Raw genomic sequence first — 18,846 nt, 5'->3', positions numbered from 1 at the left:
TTTCTTATTTAACATTAATTCCAAACACGCTATCCTCTAATTACCTCAGCCCTGCGAGTTATTTTCGATTTTCATACTGTCGGACTACTTGTCCGAAGAACTAGGTATCTGGTTTCTGAAAGTATCTATTTTCCATAACCAAAAAATAGATTGCAATAAAAAAGAATCTGTACGTAAAATCACCATGTAAAAAATAGTCTTTTATATTATCCGTGACAAGTAAAGTTATAATCATGTCAAAATCATTTGAATAACTGACAGATAGTGAAAATTACAATAGATAAGATAGGATCGACGATCTATGAGAGGGTGGTCGTAAAGATGAGGAGAACTATAGGGTGGACTTAGGGTTGCTGGAAAATCAGGGGTTCGCATATAACGAACAGGCTCCTGTTCCCTTATCGTCTTCCTGGACGTTGGGTTTGCGTGCAGCCTTATGCTAATCCCAAGAAACTATATAAGCCACTGGTCAGCGCTCGACTTCATCCCCTAACTTCATCCCCACTCTATGGCTACCACCCTTTCTACAATGTATTAACGTTGATATACCTATATAGTATGTACATATCTATCTACCTCAGCATACCGTAATTTCTCGAAGCCCTACTTCTACGACTATTGCGGCAATGCATTTATTTTACGCACGCGTTGCATGCTTCCAGCTTTCAGTTATCTCAGGGTGGCATAATAATTTTTCTACACGTTCCAATTCCATCAGTCACTGTAGAGCGGTAGATATTACGTTATATCAATATGCTTTTATAATTAATATTACTGGTTCGCACTGGCGACTAATGCCAGGGATACGTTATTTCACAGTCATCGATTAATTAATCTGATTGTTTTAGTGTCTATTTAAAAATTCTAGTCTGCATTTGACGCTAGGGCGTTAAAGTTTCCGAGACTTTGCCAAGAACTCGAGTTCTTGATGTCTATCACTGAAATGGCCTTAATCTTTACCACCCGCTTCTTTTGCAAACAAATCACGCAACCCCAACTGGTGAACCCTTCCGAATAGGGGTAAGCCCTTCGCGCAGTACCTTGATATTCGAATTACAGAGAGTGACTGTGACTCACTGTTACAGCGCACAGCCTTTGTATTATATCAATAATTGTAAGTGTCTTCGGGTGCAGGTTCCTGGAAACAGGGTTAACGAATAAACGAATTTAATAAAGACTACGGGCAATAGTAATTCATTAATATTTTTATTTAAACATACTTTCCATAAAATGAATTTTAATTATTGCGTAATCATATCGTTAAATATATTCTAAGTACTGGGAATGCGTATAACTATGATATTGACATTAATATTGAAAATGTTAATTTTTAGAACTCTTACGTCATGGATCTAAGATCTGAAATCTTTATTATTCATACATTATTCGCTAGTCGTCTGATGAATGATGATCTTCAAGTGGTCAAAGCCTCACAGAAACACTTTTACCACCTTTCTGTGAGTTTAATGACGTCACGTGATACCCACGTGACGACGCCCGGCGTCGGCGTCGGAGGTGACCGAGCCTAATCCTGTGACAACCCCTACACATGCCTCGGCGCGCTGTCCGCGGCCACACGAAACCACCCCGAAGATGTCGAGTCTCGACAACGGCTGATCGGAATGTCCAAAGTGACGAGCCGCGACCGATCGTGAATATTAGAGAGTATTAAAACAAAATACGGGAAGTAGTGGTAAAAGAAAAAAAAAACAAGAGGGGAGAAAAAACCGAGGCAACAATTAAAACGTAACGGATAATCAAAGTGATTCGAGAGTGATATTAGATTTACGTGATTTTTTATAACGAGGGAAAGAAAAAAAATTCACGTCGATGTGTATATGCACTGAGGGAACGTTGACTAGTAATTGAACAAATTTTATGTCACTACACGCAAGTACGACTTATTTTGAAATGCGACAACTAAGCGGGATATCAATGGTTAAAGAAAGGCATTGAAACGATAACGTTGTTTTTATACTTTTGTGAAATTAACGTGCTCCCGGCATGCTGTATTCATCGGTGCTACTTGTTTGAATGACTGCGTTCAGGTACGAGATTTTATAAACAACTAAGATTATTATAAAAAAAAAGCTCAACTAAAATTTTTAGTTACCTTTTTTTTCAAAAGCTACTTGCACTGGCATAACGTGATAACGTTATACCCGACACTGTTCAGATATTTGATCGCCCCACATTTTCCACTTTATGGCGATTTGACGTGACTGCGCATGACAGTAAATCAAAATGACTTTGAATATAGAAAAACCAGAATATGCATCGGTCTTAATTTTCGCCTTTTACATTAATATATACTCTTTAATATACGTAATATACAATTCATGAATACGATCAACTATTGTTATGCAACAGAAAAATTTCATCTCTGCTCTCCTTATTACAATTTTTTATAAGACTTTCGCTACGTTCACGTCCAATTGGACCAATTTTCATGTCGCGACAACGTCGATTCGAAAATCGTAATCGCTACGGCACGCAAGGAAAATAAAAAACAAGCAGTCGTCCGATGCACCAGGTACACTGACCGATGTGGATCATTCATTTTTAATATTAATTTGTTAATCGACCGTCGACGGAGCTTCGGACGTTTCTTCGTTTCGTCCACTGTAAACATATGCATATACGTATACATATATTCTAAGTACATAGGTAACGTCCTACTAAATTGCGACAGTCTAATCGATTTTCTACGTAGACGAACAAAGTCGAAGCTCTTTAAGTAATTGGAAGTTCTCGCGAAAATTGTCAGGAGCGAAATGAATATCGGACCCAGTGATGCCGACAAGGTAAAAATAATAGTGGCGCGGTAGATCCTCTAAAAGATATGATCGATAAAGGGGGGTTTCGAAGAAGTCAAAGAAGGGTTGAAACATCTGACCTGCTTCTTCGGGGTGCGAGTACTTAGGAATAGTCACGCACTGATTTCTCTAGTCTCGTCTTATACACGCTATGAATTCCTCAACTTCCGACACGTCTTTATTCCACCGCCGTTTACCAACTCGATAATAATAATAGTCCTAACAATAAGATCGTTATTGATATGAGAAATTATTTTTTGCTCTTTAAAAATTTCTATCAGCGTAGGTATACATATATATTTTACACCTTGAGTCTTGATTGTACTATTAGAAAGGTATATTAGATTGAAGCATTGCAAAAACTGGCAATGTCATCTATTGTTGTATCCCGATCAATCGATTGGAAATTAATACAATAATAATATTGTCATTGGGTAAAGGGAATCTCCTTTGATTACTCAAGAGCAGGTCTGTTTCTGGAAATCTGTTGAATGCTTATTTTTGGACAACGTAATTACTAGTCGTCGAACTTGTATCCTCATGCTGAACGATACCTAATAATATCAGTTGTCAATTCAACAGTAATAGTCCGGGCAGTGTCTATCGAGTTTCTTGGATGACTAGCTGCTTTCAATCTCTAGGTGAAGGCCAATCGATATTGAAAACCGATGCTGTTCGATTGTATGCTAAACACCCGAGGACGTTTTACGAGACTTGCAATTAATGGTACAAGGTTAATGTTTAATACAAAAAATAAAAATATGACGAAGGACCAATTTAACCTCGGCTTATCGAGGACACGTGAAATGATTACGATTAGCTTATTATTCTCTGGTGGATCATTATACTGAACTAATTAATTCCTTTGAGGTTTGACACCCTTCAATTAATCAAGCTATAGCTATCAAAAAAGTTTATCTCCAACTTGAAGAAAGTTTATTCACACACTCGAATCAGCTGTACATTTGTTTCTTGAAGTAACAACTAACTTGACACACTATTCCTGCGAAATTTCCAATGAGCTTTAATGTAAATTTACATATGTACAATTATCGCGTCTGTTCTCCAATGACGTGTGGAAAATCGATATCTATGTAGAAAGTATAAAGGTAATCGGCAATTGCGTCACCATTTGACGTCAGAGCAATCAAATGATAGATGTTATTAATTACCTGAAAATTTTTTCCATAACTGTGATATAGATACGTATGCAAAAATCAGGCTGTGAACACTTATCGTGCGAACTATTTAATTTGATAGGAACTAATGAATAACCAGCAGGAACCATGCATTAGGCTTAGGTATGCATAATGAATCGTCCTGACCTCGTTTCACGATTGTAAAATCAATATCAACAAGTATTATCCGAACTGCATCTTTCTATTCCAATATAGAAATGGTCGGAGTAAGCTTACCTGTTTATCTATTTGCACGGTTACGCAATCATTTTTGCAATTGAGAAACTCACGTGACGCCATTCAACGTTATTACATATTTTAGAGATGCTGGAGATATTGTATCCGGCGAAAACGCCGAAACGGACGATCGATGACCTTCAACGCTTTTAGGATGATAATACATTGATTTCTGTAATCTGTTTCTCTACATAATCACTCGATATATCGGTACCGTTGCTATACGCAAGTGTTTTTAAATATTTCATTACGCACGAACCAATTTTCGAGGCTAGTTGTATTCCTACATTTATATGTCATATAATCAATACATTTCGACCTAGCGGACGTCAAAACATTTATTGATTCTTGGACAGTACACTGACCCTGATATTATATACTGTACCTGACCAGTAACTATACAAGGAGGATTTGTAAGTCCTCGTTGAGGCTCACGCGTATTGTCAGGTACGGTATATGTATATTTAGCGATAAATTTCACTAATAAATATTTGCACTCCATTGTCATTTTTCATTATGTCCAAGAATTAGTGCTTTATTAATTGAGACAGCCCCGTGAATAAAGATGCGGTTATAGGGTCTGTACGAAAACTGTTGAATATTTCGCAAGTCTGGCTCTCGTTAAAAAGTAATGCAGTTCTTTGGGAAACGCCATTACGATTGTGGCCTATCACGCGAGCTCGAATAGTCGCCGCTAAATGGCGTAAATAATTACTGAGTGTTGCAACCACGATAAGTACTTGAACGTTGAAAGTTCAATCACCTTTTTCAATTGCTACGATAATAAAAAAAAGAAACAGAACAGGTCGTAGTAAGATATTGATTTTTACATTAGGACCGTTTCTATTATTATGGGCGATCAGTAGCACGAATACATAACGATTTCTATATACTGTGACGTGATTTTTCGAATCACGGTCCCAAGGCGGCTCCGGTTACCGATACAGATAACGTTCTCGATTTCTGGTTCCCTTCGGGTCGCCACCCTGCTCAGAAGCTACGCTCTCGGGTTGATTCGTACAGTTATGTCAAGGCTCTCGTAAGATTGTGTCAGTGTTTAGTTGAGGTCGAGGTGCTCGAATCTGCCGTGGGGAGATAGTCTCGACGTACCGAGTTGCCCGGCAGAGCTCCCGTGCTGTCTGTTGATAGTTTTTCTTGCCGTGTTTCGCTACGGTATAGCAAGTTCTCGCTTCGTACAGTTCTCGCGTTGTTCTCGCGATATCCAGGAATTCTATGAATTCCTGTGAGTGTTACGGAGGTGTAGTGCTGTGCCTTAGTGCAGTGCTCCCTAGAGTGTCCTTTGGATACAGTTCTCGGCCTCCATGGATTAGCTGCACCAGCTCCGGTGAGGATTCCCAATTTATTAATTGGTGAAGGGATCTCGATAGACAATTAAGATTCGTTCTGATACGTTCTCGGTTCGTCGCTCTCTGTCTCTCGCACTATTTGCCGGACTCTTACTCCGACCCTCTCTACCTCAAACCTAGCAGCCTGAGCGGCCGTGCATTTCCGTAACCGTCCGCTCCCGTTCGTGTATCCAGTTGCGTTTGCTGATTTTACGCGACCCCAAAGATCAGCACCTACGGTTGCGTTTCTCGATTTTACGCGTCCCCAAAAATCGACAGGATCCGTTAAGCTATCGCCTCGTCCGATAGGTTCCGTCAGAGCTCTCGTTCTTGGTGGAGTTGGGCCTGTTCCACCCCAACTCCCAGTTTATACCGGCTCGTCAGTTCCCGGTGAAAAAAGAATTGACTGGCGCCCGCCTGGCTTGCGGATGCACGAACGACGGGTGGACGGCCGAAGGTAACGTAGGTTGGTTCTCGAAGATAGTCCTTCTCGTATGTTTTGATATCGGTGTCGGGTCATAAGTTAAAGAATTACGTTACAGTACTCAGATACACGATTTTTGATACTTCTTAATACTTGTATGTCACCCTATTGATGTATTATGCATTTTTAAAAGGAAAGTATCGAATTATTCTTATTCCCAGAATGCACTTGGTCGAAGTATGGCTGAAAGCATTGCTTCACTTGGGATTTATTTATGGATGGACCAGCTGCGTACGACCACAATTCGATACGTCTACCGATATGGGATTGGTCCTTGTGCCAGCGGATGCAGAAGTTGATTCCGTTATCTTTCGATTGCGTGCGACTGATCAGGATGCTGATTTTCCATTGATATTCGATATCACTGGTAATCGATGATTCACTGTACTATTTTATTCATTGATACTCATGTTCTTTATATTGACCATGCACTTGATGTTTCTAGCGACGGTAACACCGATAGTCCGAATCGAAAATTTACCTTGCACATTGTACAACAAAGTTTGTCAAGCTAATGTAATTCTTACCAGACGATTGACACCGGGACGCCTTCATGACTTTGCTGTAAGAGTCAGAGATTCAAAGGGCGATACGAATTCTATGCAAGCTACCATTTCTGTAACCAATGCTACAACACCACGCGATAAGATATTCCCACATATACCGTCGCTCATAATGGTACCTGAGGTTGGTTTTCTGAATCACCGACAAGAAATTTTAATACGACGAATATAGAGACGGAATTATTATTATTTTTTTATATTTTATTACAGAACACAAAACCAGGCAAGAAATTAGGATATCTTCTAGTGCGCTCCAATCCTTGGAGTGGGAAACCAGTTTATATTGAATTATGGGTAAACTTAATTGATTAATGCATCGTCGCGTGCTTTTATTTGTGAATCGAATCTTTAAGCTTTTTTCAATGTATCGATCCTTTCAGCAACCTAAAGATTTGTTCACTATTCGACAACGGCAAACACCGGACCAGACTCAAGGTACAATCACGCTCATTGGCGAATTGGATTTTGAAACTCAATCGATGTACACACTCACTATGTATGCTACGGTAAGAAATTGGACGTTTAATTGAAATTAAATTCATTTACAGAAATAACAGAAATAAATGATTTTTCATAGGATCCTTATACGGAGCCTGGAAAGGACACACGTAATATCGCAGGTATTCACGTGGTTGTCGTTGTTCAAGATGTTCAGGACGTCCCACCAGTTTTTACACTAGCGCCACCCTTGACTCGAGTTAATAATTCAGTGCAGCCTGTAAGTATGAATTATACACGAATTCGGTTAGTTTCCTTAGTCGTATTTAACAGTGGGTTTTTTAAGGGTGACGTAATCCTCCGAGTTCACGCTGAAGATGGCGATAAGGGATCACCACGCGAGGTCACATATGGCCTTGTATCAGAGGGCAATCCATTTACACCATTTTTCAATATTTCAGAGACTACGGGTACGTAGATATCAGTAAAATGCCAAAAAAGTCAGTCAGTGTGTATATCCGACATAGTAATAAATTTAGCATATGGGTACTATGCTGGTTTTATCATGTTCGCAATTTTCTGTTTTACGGCATACGACCGTAATGGAAGATTCTTATCTAGCGATATTCATGAAATTTCTTTACTGAGACACGAACTGGAAATTATTATTTAATGACAAAATTCCAGTTTCCTATTGCGTCTCGTTATTTTTACATACATTTCCTATCAGAGTCCATCACAAGTTTAAAAAATATTTCTTCTGAAAATCATTTCTTATTTGAAAAAAATTGAAGTTCTTCAAAGAACACATCCGGACAAAAGGTCTTAGCGGATATCGGATCAACAAGTTGACTTTCTGCGGAAAATAAAATGAGTTTAAAAAAATATTGCGCAGGTTTTGCCACGAAGAAAAATAACTAATTCTTAAGCCAGTATCGACCGAATGGTCAGTTTCCACTTTAGGGTCGCGATGTTTATCGTCCAGTACTAAGACGCATGCGACACCCCCACTATTACTTCTTCTAACCAATAGCTACATTCTCGTGTCTGGCTATGTAAAACAAGCCCTTAATATACCAGGTATAACAGCATTATATATATAACGCGTACACGTTACCGGATCCGACAAGGAACCTTCTGAATAGCATAGGGTTCTGGTTCGTCGATACGGAAATGAGCCAAGACCAACTGTATCAACGTCATGGAAGAATAGGATAAATGAATGTTGACAATTTTTCTAAATATACAGGCGAAATTAGTTTGGCAAGACCACTGGATGAGTTGACGCAAATTACTCATGTCGGCGCACCTATCGTGCTGACGATTGTAGCTGAAGAAATTCGAAGATCCAGGGAAGAGCCACCCGCTCAAGCTACGGTGGTCGATGTGGGTCTTCTTCTTGGAGAACCAGGAAATAATCCGCCATACTTTGAGAGTGATAAGTAGGTAGCAAGAATTTCGGAAGGGTTCAAGTATTTAGATGTGTATATGTATATTTTTATATTTTTATCAGCTACGTAGCATGGATGGAGGAGAATGCTGAGCCTGGATCTATGGTCACTTTTATGGATCAATATTCAACTAGGGTTAAAGATGAAGATATTGGTAAGGCTGGAGTATTCGCCTTGAAATTGATTAATAATAATGGCACGTTTGAAATAACTCCTACGGTGGCTGAACGTATGGCAGACTTCGTTATTGCTGTTCGCGATAATACACTTATCGATTATGAAACGTACAAAAACCTGCAGTTTAAGGTGAGACTGGGGAAAAAAAGTAATATTAATCTAGGAGGAGATTAGTTTTCATATTTAAGGTCATTTAAGGTTTTTTTATAAACTCTTTAGATTGTTGCTCAAGAAGTAGGTCCCGCTACGAATCTTTCTGCAGCGGTACCAGTCACCATTTTTTTGAGAGACGTTAACGATAATCCGCCTCTATTTGAAAAAGAGGATTACGAAGTAACTTTGTCGGAAAATGTAAAAGCCGGGACAAAAGTGGTTCAGGTAAGAAAGTTCGTTTATAAAATTTTATTACTTTTCATAATTTATGAATTCTGATAACTGTTATCCATATCGTAACTAGGTGCGTGCTACGGACAAGGATACAGGTTTATTTGGTAGCATCCAGTATACGAAAATAATAGGACCTGGTAACGAATCATTTGTCATGGATCCGGATACCGGATTGATAACAGTTGCTATGGGAGCAAATGCATTGGATCGCGAAATGACTCCAAGATTACAATTGTCAGTGGAAGCACGAGACGAAGATGGAAGAGGACTTAGAAATACAGTGCCGCTAATAATTAATTTGTTAGATGTCAACGATAACGTACCTATTTTTGAAAAAGATACATACACGTTTATGCTAAATACTGATCTATCAAATTTCACGATGCCAGCTATAATAAAGGTAAAGTATACCTGTATAAAAAAAAAAATTCTGATTTTGAAATTACCTGACAAATTTTTATTATACAGGCTATTGATGCTGATTCGGAACCACCGAACAGTGAGGTCCGTTATGAGCTGATCCATGGAAACTATGAAAACAAGTTTTACCTTAACGAAGTGACCGGAGAATTAATTCTTCGTGAAGCATTAACGAAAGTACGACGAACGAGACACAGTGCATATCAGCACTTTGCAGCAAAATTTCATAGAGGTTTCCTGCAGGTTCAGGAAACTTTTCAGAAAATGATGGTCAAACGAGAAAACTCTGTTGACCAACTGAAATCACCGGTGTTTCTTCATCCCAAAAATAGAACGAGACGACAGGTGGAGAAGATTTGGAAAAATCGTAAGAAACGTGCAGATGACGATGCTTTGTATACTCTTACTGTCAGAGCCTACGATTTAGGTGCGACCAATAGACATACGTTCTATTTTCAGAAATTATTTTTTTGTCATTGATTAATACTTTTAATGGTAAAACATTGATGTAATTACATGAAGATTAAATTTTAGGTGTGCCACATCTTTCGAGCACAACGCAAGTGCGAATTCTTGGCGGCGCAGCTGTTGGGGCACGCACTGTGATGTTCGTAATGCCAGGAGAACATCTGGACCCAACGAAAACTGCTGAAACATTGGCAGCTATTACTGGAGGGCGCGTTACTATTCAACATATACGACCATATAGACCGCAGAATCAATCGAATCCCCATGGCGGCGAAGAGTCGGGCAATGGGAATATAAAAAAGTAAATTTTTCTGCGATTTTGTTTCATATTATTAAAAACCGGCCTTTTTATTATAACAATGCTATAACAGTATCAGATAGTAGCTGGACGTATGATTAAAGAAATTACTCGAATTGCAGAAGCATCGTTGTGGCTCGAGTAGAACAAACTGGCTCTGGAACTTCATTGGTTGATATTGAAAGAATTCGAAAGGCTTTAGCTGCCAATGGCGTAGGAATTATTGGTGGCTCTGAATCGGAGACTAATACTATTGGCAGTAATGGCAGTGGGATAAAACCAGGAATTGGTGTTGGCGCTGTTGAAGGTGGTAATGTTAATACTGGCAGTGAAGGTGTTAATACTGGTAGTGGAAGCACTAATACTCATACCGTTAATAACACTGTTACCACTATAAACAGCGAAGAAGTGGTAAGCAGTACTATAGTATAAAGTATAATTAGATTTCAATACACCATCTGTCATCTCAATATCGATTCAATATCCGTTTATCGATTCTCTGAACTTTGTGAAAAGTTGAAAAAATGCATAAAAGCCGAAGATCTATAGAGACTTTTCGTTTGCAGACGGTATACAAGGCTGAAAACAAATTACTATTATGGTTATTAATTTTCTTGGGCTTATTGATGGCTCTAGCAGCACTGGCTCTGATTCTATGCTGTATATGTCCCGGATGTCCATTTTACATGGCACCTAGAAAAAGACGCGTACATTCATCCGAGACACTGATAGTCCGTTCGAACGGAAGACCCAAGAGACACTTCCACAGAAAACCAGGAAAAGCTGTCGAAGGTAATTGTATAGACAGTGCAACAAATTTACACATATCTAACCTAATTGTGAACTCTCAATAGCCGTCTGGTCAGATAAGAAACAAGCCTGGAGCGCAGATCCAACTAGACGAAACTGGCAGTTCAACCGTCGAAACATAAGAAATCGTGACCTGGCGTCACTTCCGGGTGACATCATCAGAGTTCCTCGCCAGGAACTGGAACGGGAAGCGACAAACGCAGCTTCCCTAGGATTAAGAGGTGGACCAGTTCCAATCTATGCCAGGGATGCTGGGCAACGTCTTGAGGAGGAACGCATCTACATAGAGGATGTCGAAGGTCAAGTGGGTCGAGGATATGACGTCGTAGACATGGATTCGCTGCGACGTCACGAACTTGAAAGAGGCTCCGACATACCTCGACAAGGCTATAGATACGTGGATCCACGTACTAATGAGGAAGCATCGAAGTTTCTCAGGGAGCAACATTTCTATCGCGAAGGTAACGCTGAAGTACTGAGGTTGGTAACGAGGGGTCAGCTGGATGAGAATAACGTGAACCAGGCCCAAAGGCCTATGACATTGGTAGTAGATCAGCAGGCAGGTATGTATCGTGACGGGAAAGACATACTGTTACGAAGATTTATGGAGGATCAGAAAATACGGCATATGCAGGATTTGCACGACAGCATGCAGGAGATTCAGGGTCACGGTATGGACTCTCATCAGAGAACCAAGGAATCAATGTCTCAGCAACAGGAGATCATACTTCTGCCAGAACGTTTGGATCACGAGCGCCGGCAGCATATCGAGGAATTGACTCCGCAAGTTCAGAGACTCATTATAGATCACGGCGATTACGATGAGTCTAGCAAGACGGAGTTTAAGGATGCTCGGATAATGGAGAATCGTCAGCAGCAGAATGCAGAACTTGGAGTCGCAGCAGAGGCAGCTATGGTCGTGGGTGGTGCAATTTCTAAAGCCATTGAAAAACCCTCGGCAGGTAGTAATGGTCGAACTATGCAATCGGCACACGTGCAGCCTTATACTGTACACGAGATCGAATTAGCCAGGCGGAATGCATTGCTTACTCAGTTGCTCCTGGAGAGAGAGAATAAAGGCGCAGGTTGTGCGACGATGGATGCTGCTAGTTATTTAGAGACTCAGAGTCTACCTGGACAGGTGGCAATTGCTACGCAGACTGATCGTACTGCCGCGACGCAGACGGAAGTTTATATTAGGAGTAGAAGCGACAACGATGAGTCCGAGGAGGAAGCCAACCTGAAAAAAAAATTGAAGTCGAAGAAACGATATGTTGACAGCGATTTGAAACGTATGAGAAGTCTTTGGGTGAGATCACCTATTCAGGAGGAGAGTCGATCGTTCACTGAGAAAAGATTTAGTGTCCTGAGAAGAAAGACCAAGGAAGCTAGAGATGGTAGGAAGATCAGCTTAGAGCCTGAGGTATTGAGAGAAATTTCGGACTCATTAGACGGTAATGGCAGTTCTGCTAAGGAAGATGAAAAGTCTAAGAAGTCTTATCGGAGTGGCAACAAAGAGAGTAATATTCGATATAAGGTGCTCAGTGAAGGAGAGAACGATCGCATGGATACCCCATCGTCTCCGGAAATAAATAAAGAGAAATATCGTAAAGCGGAAAGCGTTGGGGAAACATCAAAGGCGGAATGTAAATCAGGAAAGTCAGGTAAATTGTCCGAACCGAGTTTTCGAATTTTAGAGAAAGAAATTAGTTCGTTAAAAAGACAAATACGTAAATTTGGCGAGAAGAATGTAGACGAAAGTAATGATAGCGATAGCAATGAAAAGAGTAACAGTAATAAGAAGGAAACTGATCGTAAAGACGAGTCAACGGAGAGTCTAAGGAAACGAGATTCCGGCGTTACTAGATCAAAGAAGCAAGTTGATTCAAAGATTAGGGAGCCGAAGACAGTGGCCGAATTAGGCACATCGGAAACTTTAAGCGAGGAACAAACTAAGCCACGAAAGGAGGAAAATCTTTTGGCAAAGTCGCAAAGAATGTTAAAGTATCATCAAAGCCAAAAGATTAGTACCGGAAGTTCAGAGTACGAAGATGCTTTTGATAAGCCGAAGAAGCGAAGTTCGATAAGTGGGCAGGATCAAACTAGGCAGAAGTATCAGTCGGGACAAAGTAAAGTGAAATTGGAAACGAGAGCGAAGCGGAAAGAAATTAAGGAAGATAGTGTATCCAGTAGTGGGAGAAATAATGAAGTGCAAAAAGAAAGTACTTCTCAAGAGTCATCGAAGTCCACTTCGGATTCTGGTAAAAATCGAAAAGAATCAACGTTGAGATCAAAATATATTGGTAAAGTGAGAAAAGAAAATATTTCTGATACGAGAAGTACAAGTACTAATTCCGAAGGAACTGAGGTAAAGAAGAGAGGAATCGAAATTCGGCAGACTTCTGAAAAAAAGATTTCCATGGATCCCAAGGAAAAATTATCTAAACTTGCCGGTGCTGATTTAGAGAAGACAACTGAGTTAATTGAAGGTAAAAAGATAAGTGATGAGTCTGCAGAGAAATCTTCTCATCCAGAGGATCCTATTAAAATTTCCGAACAGGATGAAAAGTTTCATGAAGTTCTAAAGATGTCTGATCCTATTAAAATTACCAAAACGGATAAAGAGTCGGATCCAACTGTGGGGATATCTGAGGAAGATTCTCAGGAGTCGAATAATATGAATTTAGAAAGAAGCAACAAGACCACGTTGACTCGACAGGATAATATTGAAAATTCTGATCAATCGATTCCATCGAAAACTGAGGTAAGTCTTGAAAAACATATCAGCCGTCAGTTCACGGATGATTACATTGATATATCATCCAAGTCTGATAAGAATAGTGATAAGGATTCGGAAGATAGAAAAGTTGAACACGCAGAAAGTGTACAGACAGTTATTCCATCGGATGTACAACATTCAGACAAAAATAAGGATAATATTGAGGAGCAAAAAGAAGTTGATGAAAAGCACGCAGAAACAAAAATTTATGAGCAAATAAAAATTGAGGATAAATTACAGATTTTTGAAGATCATCCAATTGTACATGAACCACAAAGTGAACATGCAACAGAGCCTATAAGCATTCTCGAAGATATTTCTCAAAAACGAATAACAGAATCCGTTGAACCACCTATTGTAGTAAGTTCAGATTTGATTGTACCTAAAGATGCCTGTAAATCGAAAGATAACAGGGAAATGTCAATTGCAAAAGAGGAATCAGAAAGATTGGCCGAAGCAGTACAGGCTGCCAGAGAAGAGATGGAAATTCCTGTGGATGTCTCTCATCTTAAACAGGATGATGTTCAATTTAATGTCACAAATACGCAATTAGAGAGTCGAAATAAAATAAAAGCAACTGAGGGGAAATTGAATGAGCATCAAGAAACTGAAAATCAAGTATCCCCAAAAGACACAATGGACGCCATTAAAGAATCGGAAAATAAGTCAATGAGCGAATTGGAAAGAACTTTGGTCCAGGAAGAGGATATTCCATTGAAAGCAAAATCAGCAGCTTTTTATATCCTTTCGGACAATTCATTGCTGGAAGGAAAAACGGCATTAGAGAAAGGAGCATTCAACAAGGAAATAGATTTTGGGAATTCGTCAATAGACAAGACCCAGTCTGGTTCGACAGTTCAGCTTAAAGAACACAAAAGCCCGAGAGACGGAGCACTCACGGATGTCGTTACTGGTGAGGAAAAGAAAAGAGTCAAATCTGGGGAAACGGATGATCCTTCCATTTCGAAAGAAAACATCACCCAAGGGAAACACACGGAAGCGGGTTTTATAGAAATGGGACAAGAGTTGGGAGGAATACCAGTGACCAGTTTGCATCATTCAATGCATGAGAAAGATACTACCGATGATTCTGATAAGAGCGATACGTCAAGTGAATCTTCCAATAAAACAATGTTTCATACAGAGCCGTATCAAACTCCTCGACATCGTATTCCAAAGATTTCAGAGAAAAAAGATAATCAGTTGCGGCAAGATAATAATGGAGAGTATACACAAATCTCGGAGGATCCAAAAACTCTTTCGAAAGCAGAGAGTACACATGGCGAATCACCAAAATTAAAATTTGGAGATACCGTAGATCCCGTACACGAAACAGACAATTCCGTATTATCGATTGATGACGTCACAAAGTCAAATACTGCGAACGAGTCGACCGAAAACCCCGAGAAAATGAGCTCAAGTGAAAAACAGCGTAAGGTACCAATTGTAGATCCGATTTCGAAGGGGGAATTAAATGCTCCAGATAAAGAAAAAAAAGCGCCGATCAGCGGAAAAACAGATAAAGACAATTTGGATCGAAATCAAAATGAAAAGCAACATTCGACATCCGGCACTGCAAAAGGCGAAAGTGAAACTAAAAAAAAGGACAAACTTCCAGGATCTGGTATAGTTACAGAAATAATTTCTCAAGCTGTAGGTCCTATAAAGAAAGTCATAAGTAGTAGTACCGAACGAAAGAAATGGCACAGTGATAAAGCCCAAAAAAAGCCTTCGACGATCAAAACTGATCAGGCCACATCACAAAGTTCAGGTGACACAGGATCGTCACAAGAAGGTCCTAAACACATAAGAGATACTCAAGCTTCAAAAATATCATCTCGTATCAAAAGAAGGATATTACCCCATGTAAATAGAAAAAAAGAGAAATTAAAAGATTCAAATAGAACTGGTCAAGGCAAACAAGAAGGCTCGTCGTTGGATGAACAGGAATCATCGCCAAAGGAGAAGAGTCAGGAAAGAAAGAAATCGCATGCAGATCCAAAGAAGCCAGTAGAGGATAGCGAATCCGACGAAAAGTTCGAGGAAGCAAAATCGAACGTGCAACACGTGACGTCACTTCCTCGTATTCAACGGCAAGCAAAGGGTTCACCCATTCTAACAGCGAAGGAGCAAGAGTCACGGACCGGTTGTAAAAAAAAAGACGGTGACGCGCAACAAAAATCAAAAACGAAGAGTCAAGAAAGGCAATCTCAGACGACGAGGTCAAAGGGCGACAAGGAAAAGGATTCCGTGTCGAGCAACGGCGGTGACAAATCATCGAGTCCTCCAAAAACCGGCGACGCCGGCAAGGATGGGGAATCTGAAAAAACTCAGTCACGCTACATGTCCTGGTACAAGCAGAAACGCGAAGAGATGGAGAAAAAGCGAAAAGAGAGGAAAGAAGCTCAAGAGGAAGAGCAGCGACCACGTTGGATGCGAAGGTCGTTAAGATACAAGAGATTGGCCGATAATCAAGCCAATGCCAAAGATGGTAAAACGCCCGAGGCGACACCTCGGAGCAGGCGCAAAGTCAAGCCTCTGGTGAACGTGGAATCGGAACAACTGAAAGCGATCGTGCGTCAGGGCAGGAAGTTACGCAAGGCCGAGGGTGGCCAGAACGAAGACCCCCCGGTTGAAATATTCGCGCCAGAGAAACCCCCATCGCCGCCGCCTTCGCCACCAGGTACCCAGTATCATCCCCTGGTCCAGCATTCCCAATATAAGTACGAAAAAATTCCGCCTCCCTTTTATCTGCATCCCCCACCCGTTCCCCATTCCACCCCTCAATTATCCCCAGAACATTTTCAGGGCCAATCCGCGGATAGCAGGAGACCCGACGACGATCTGGACTCCGGGATCGCTGTTTCCCTCCAGGGTGGCGCCAGGCTCAGGCATCAGCAACTTCTTGAGAAAAAAAGTGTTTTTGATATTGCCTATAGCGAAGCTGCACCTTCCCAGCTTCGCGCGGACAGTACCACGCCTCCGTCTTAGAATCCTATGAAATATTTTTCTATTGTTTAATACGGAACGAAATTAGACACAAATGGATTCGATCAGAAATGTACGTAAGGATTGATTGTTTTTTAAATAAGAGGACTTATATATGTTCATTCACATGTGAATAAAAAGGTTCTACATTTTGCCGTTCGCACCACTGCCATCCAACATGAACTTTTGACCTACGAGCGATCTTTGTAACACTAATGACCAATTTTTTATTACAATCGTTATTATGTATCGACATTTATTATCCTTGTAAATACAAATGTAAAAAAAATCTTATGGATGATTTTCAACTCCATCGCCACTAATCTTGTGGAATTTTAACATTCTTGGAAATTATCGTTATGAGACCAATCATTATATACAGCGAATTGGTGTCTCTAGATTGAATATTTAATCGAAAGTCAGACGATCAAGTATGGCGCAACGTGTAATAATGCCCGAGAAGAGCTTCGATACTTTCTGCTACTCTGTTACAAAAATATCGCCGGTCTCGACCTTACCCACTATCTTTTACCAACCAGTTTTATCTGCACTGCTAAGCTCCGCTGGTAGAACGTAGAAGAACGTAAACAAGGTACACCTTGACACGGAATCAGTCGGTAACGCTTGGTCCTTTCTTTCATCTTATGCTCTCTTATTGAGTGAAACATCCAAATATGACGTAGTACGCCACAGAACCCTTGAAGATAATCTGGACAGTCAGCGAGAAGAGAATAATATACGAATAGCCCGAAGAGCAGTGATGCCTTTTTGTTATTCGTTGAAAAAACTGAGAAATCCGCTAATCCTGCTTCTCTGACGGTTAATTAAACAGTTAATTTAATTAATGGTTCAGTCATTATTTTCATCAGTAATAATAACAATGGCCTGTTCGTAACATACTCTTCTTTTTTCAAGATTGAATTAACATGGAAATATTTGTAAACTTCAATATTTTACTTGTGCGCGGCCCTGACTACCAGTGCGGGAACTCGTTTCCGGAATAACGTTAGTCATCCACGTATCGTTTATGTTTGCCGGATAAATCGTCTTCTACTTTGTCGCATTTCCTCGTGTTATGTTAGCAGCGCCTTACGTGATTGCACCACGAAAGACGTCAGTGTAATTGCTGGCGTGACGTTTAATAAGAATCTGCAACGTTCGTCCGATTAACGGTGTCGTAATTATTTCTCCGAATCGCACCAATTAACGATTGAAAACACGAGCTTGAGTTAAAACATATTTGCAATAAAAAAAGCAGACATGCTAATTCCGTTTTAGTGAAAAATAGTAAGAGCTTTAATTGCGAAGTAAAACAGTTAATTCTTACGTTACCTATGAGACTCTATATTGTCATACGTATCTCTACTGTTTACATAGCGTCACAAACCTACGAGACAGTCAAATATATGAATCTAATGGTTCCAAACGGGAAAGCAATTAATGTGTATATCGAATAAAAATATAGAAAATATTTTTTTTAATTTGTTCAATTATAAATTTTATATAATGAACATTGAAGAAAAATCATTAACTCTATTGGTCTTTATTAATTCATTCCCGCGGATCCAACAGTTGGTATCGCTCTTTCATATTGTCCAAGTGTAAATGCGATTGATATTTCCACACGTATACCTAAGTCGTTGAAGATTTTTGACCGAGTATGTGAACGCGCTTCTCAGACGAGCCTCCGTCGACGTCGCGAGTCACGCCGTAATTTGACGCGACTCGTGACGCGGACAATGCAACTAACCTACCGTAATCAAAAACATAATGGTGCATCAAACATAAGCGGAGACCGGTAAATCTTTGTACGAGGATCGCATGAACGCTATGCTGGTATCCGCTAGTGACTTTATCTACAGCCGTGAGAGCATCGCGACGTTTGTCGCGGGCAACGAATATCCGCTTTTACTGTATGATTGCCTGTTAAAGGTCTACGCGAACGGCCGACCGTTTGCGACATATTTAGTCAGCGGAGGCGCACGAGTTGGCAACAGCTGTGAGAG

General features: G+C 40.2%; 1 protein-coding gene across 1 annotated transcript; it reads left to right on the top strand.

The window, feature by feature from the left end:
- The first annotated feature begins 1,567 nt into the window (after nt 1-1,567).
- On the top strand, nt 1,568-17,177 carry LOC107272964 (cadherin-86C). Its single transcript, XM_015750683.2, has 16 exons — nt 1,568-2,048; nt 6,223-6,428; nt 6,507-6,748; nt 6,835-6,918; nt 7,005-7,130; nt 7,202-7,342; nt 7,409-7,532; nt 8,312-8,504; nt 8,576-8,819; nt 8,910-9,068; nt 9,148-9,477; nt 9,546-9,924; nt 10,032-10,266; nt 10,386-10,674; nt 10,830-11,055; nt 11,118-17,177. The coding sequence occupies exons 1-16, from the start codon at nt 2,035-2,037 to the stop codon at nt 16,841-16,843; spliced, it is 8,718 nt and encodes a 2,905-aa protein (XP_015606169.1). The 5' UTR covers nt 1,568-2,034; the 3' UTR covers nt 16,844-17,177.
- Nucleotides 17,178-18,846: the final 1,669 nt, after the last annotated feature.

This window comes from Cephus cinctus, unplaced genomic scaffold (genome assembly GCF_000341935.2).
Source record: "Cephus cinctus unplaced genomic scaffold, Ccin1 Ccin1_scaffold1333, whole genome shotgun sequence".
NCBI classification, from domain to species: domain Eukaryota; kingdom Metazoa; phylum Arthropoda; class Insecta; order Hymenoptera; family Cephidae; genus Cephus; species Cephus cinctus.
Note: the sequence above shows the minus strand (reverse complement) of the source record. Positions and strands in the feature narration are given on the sequence as shown.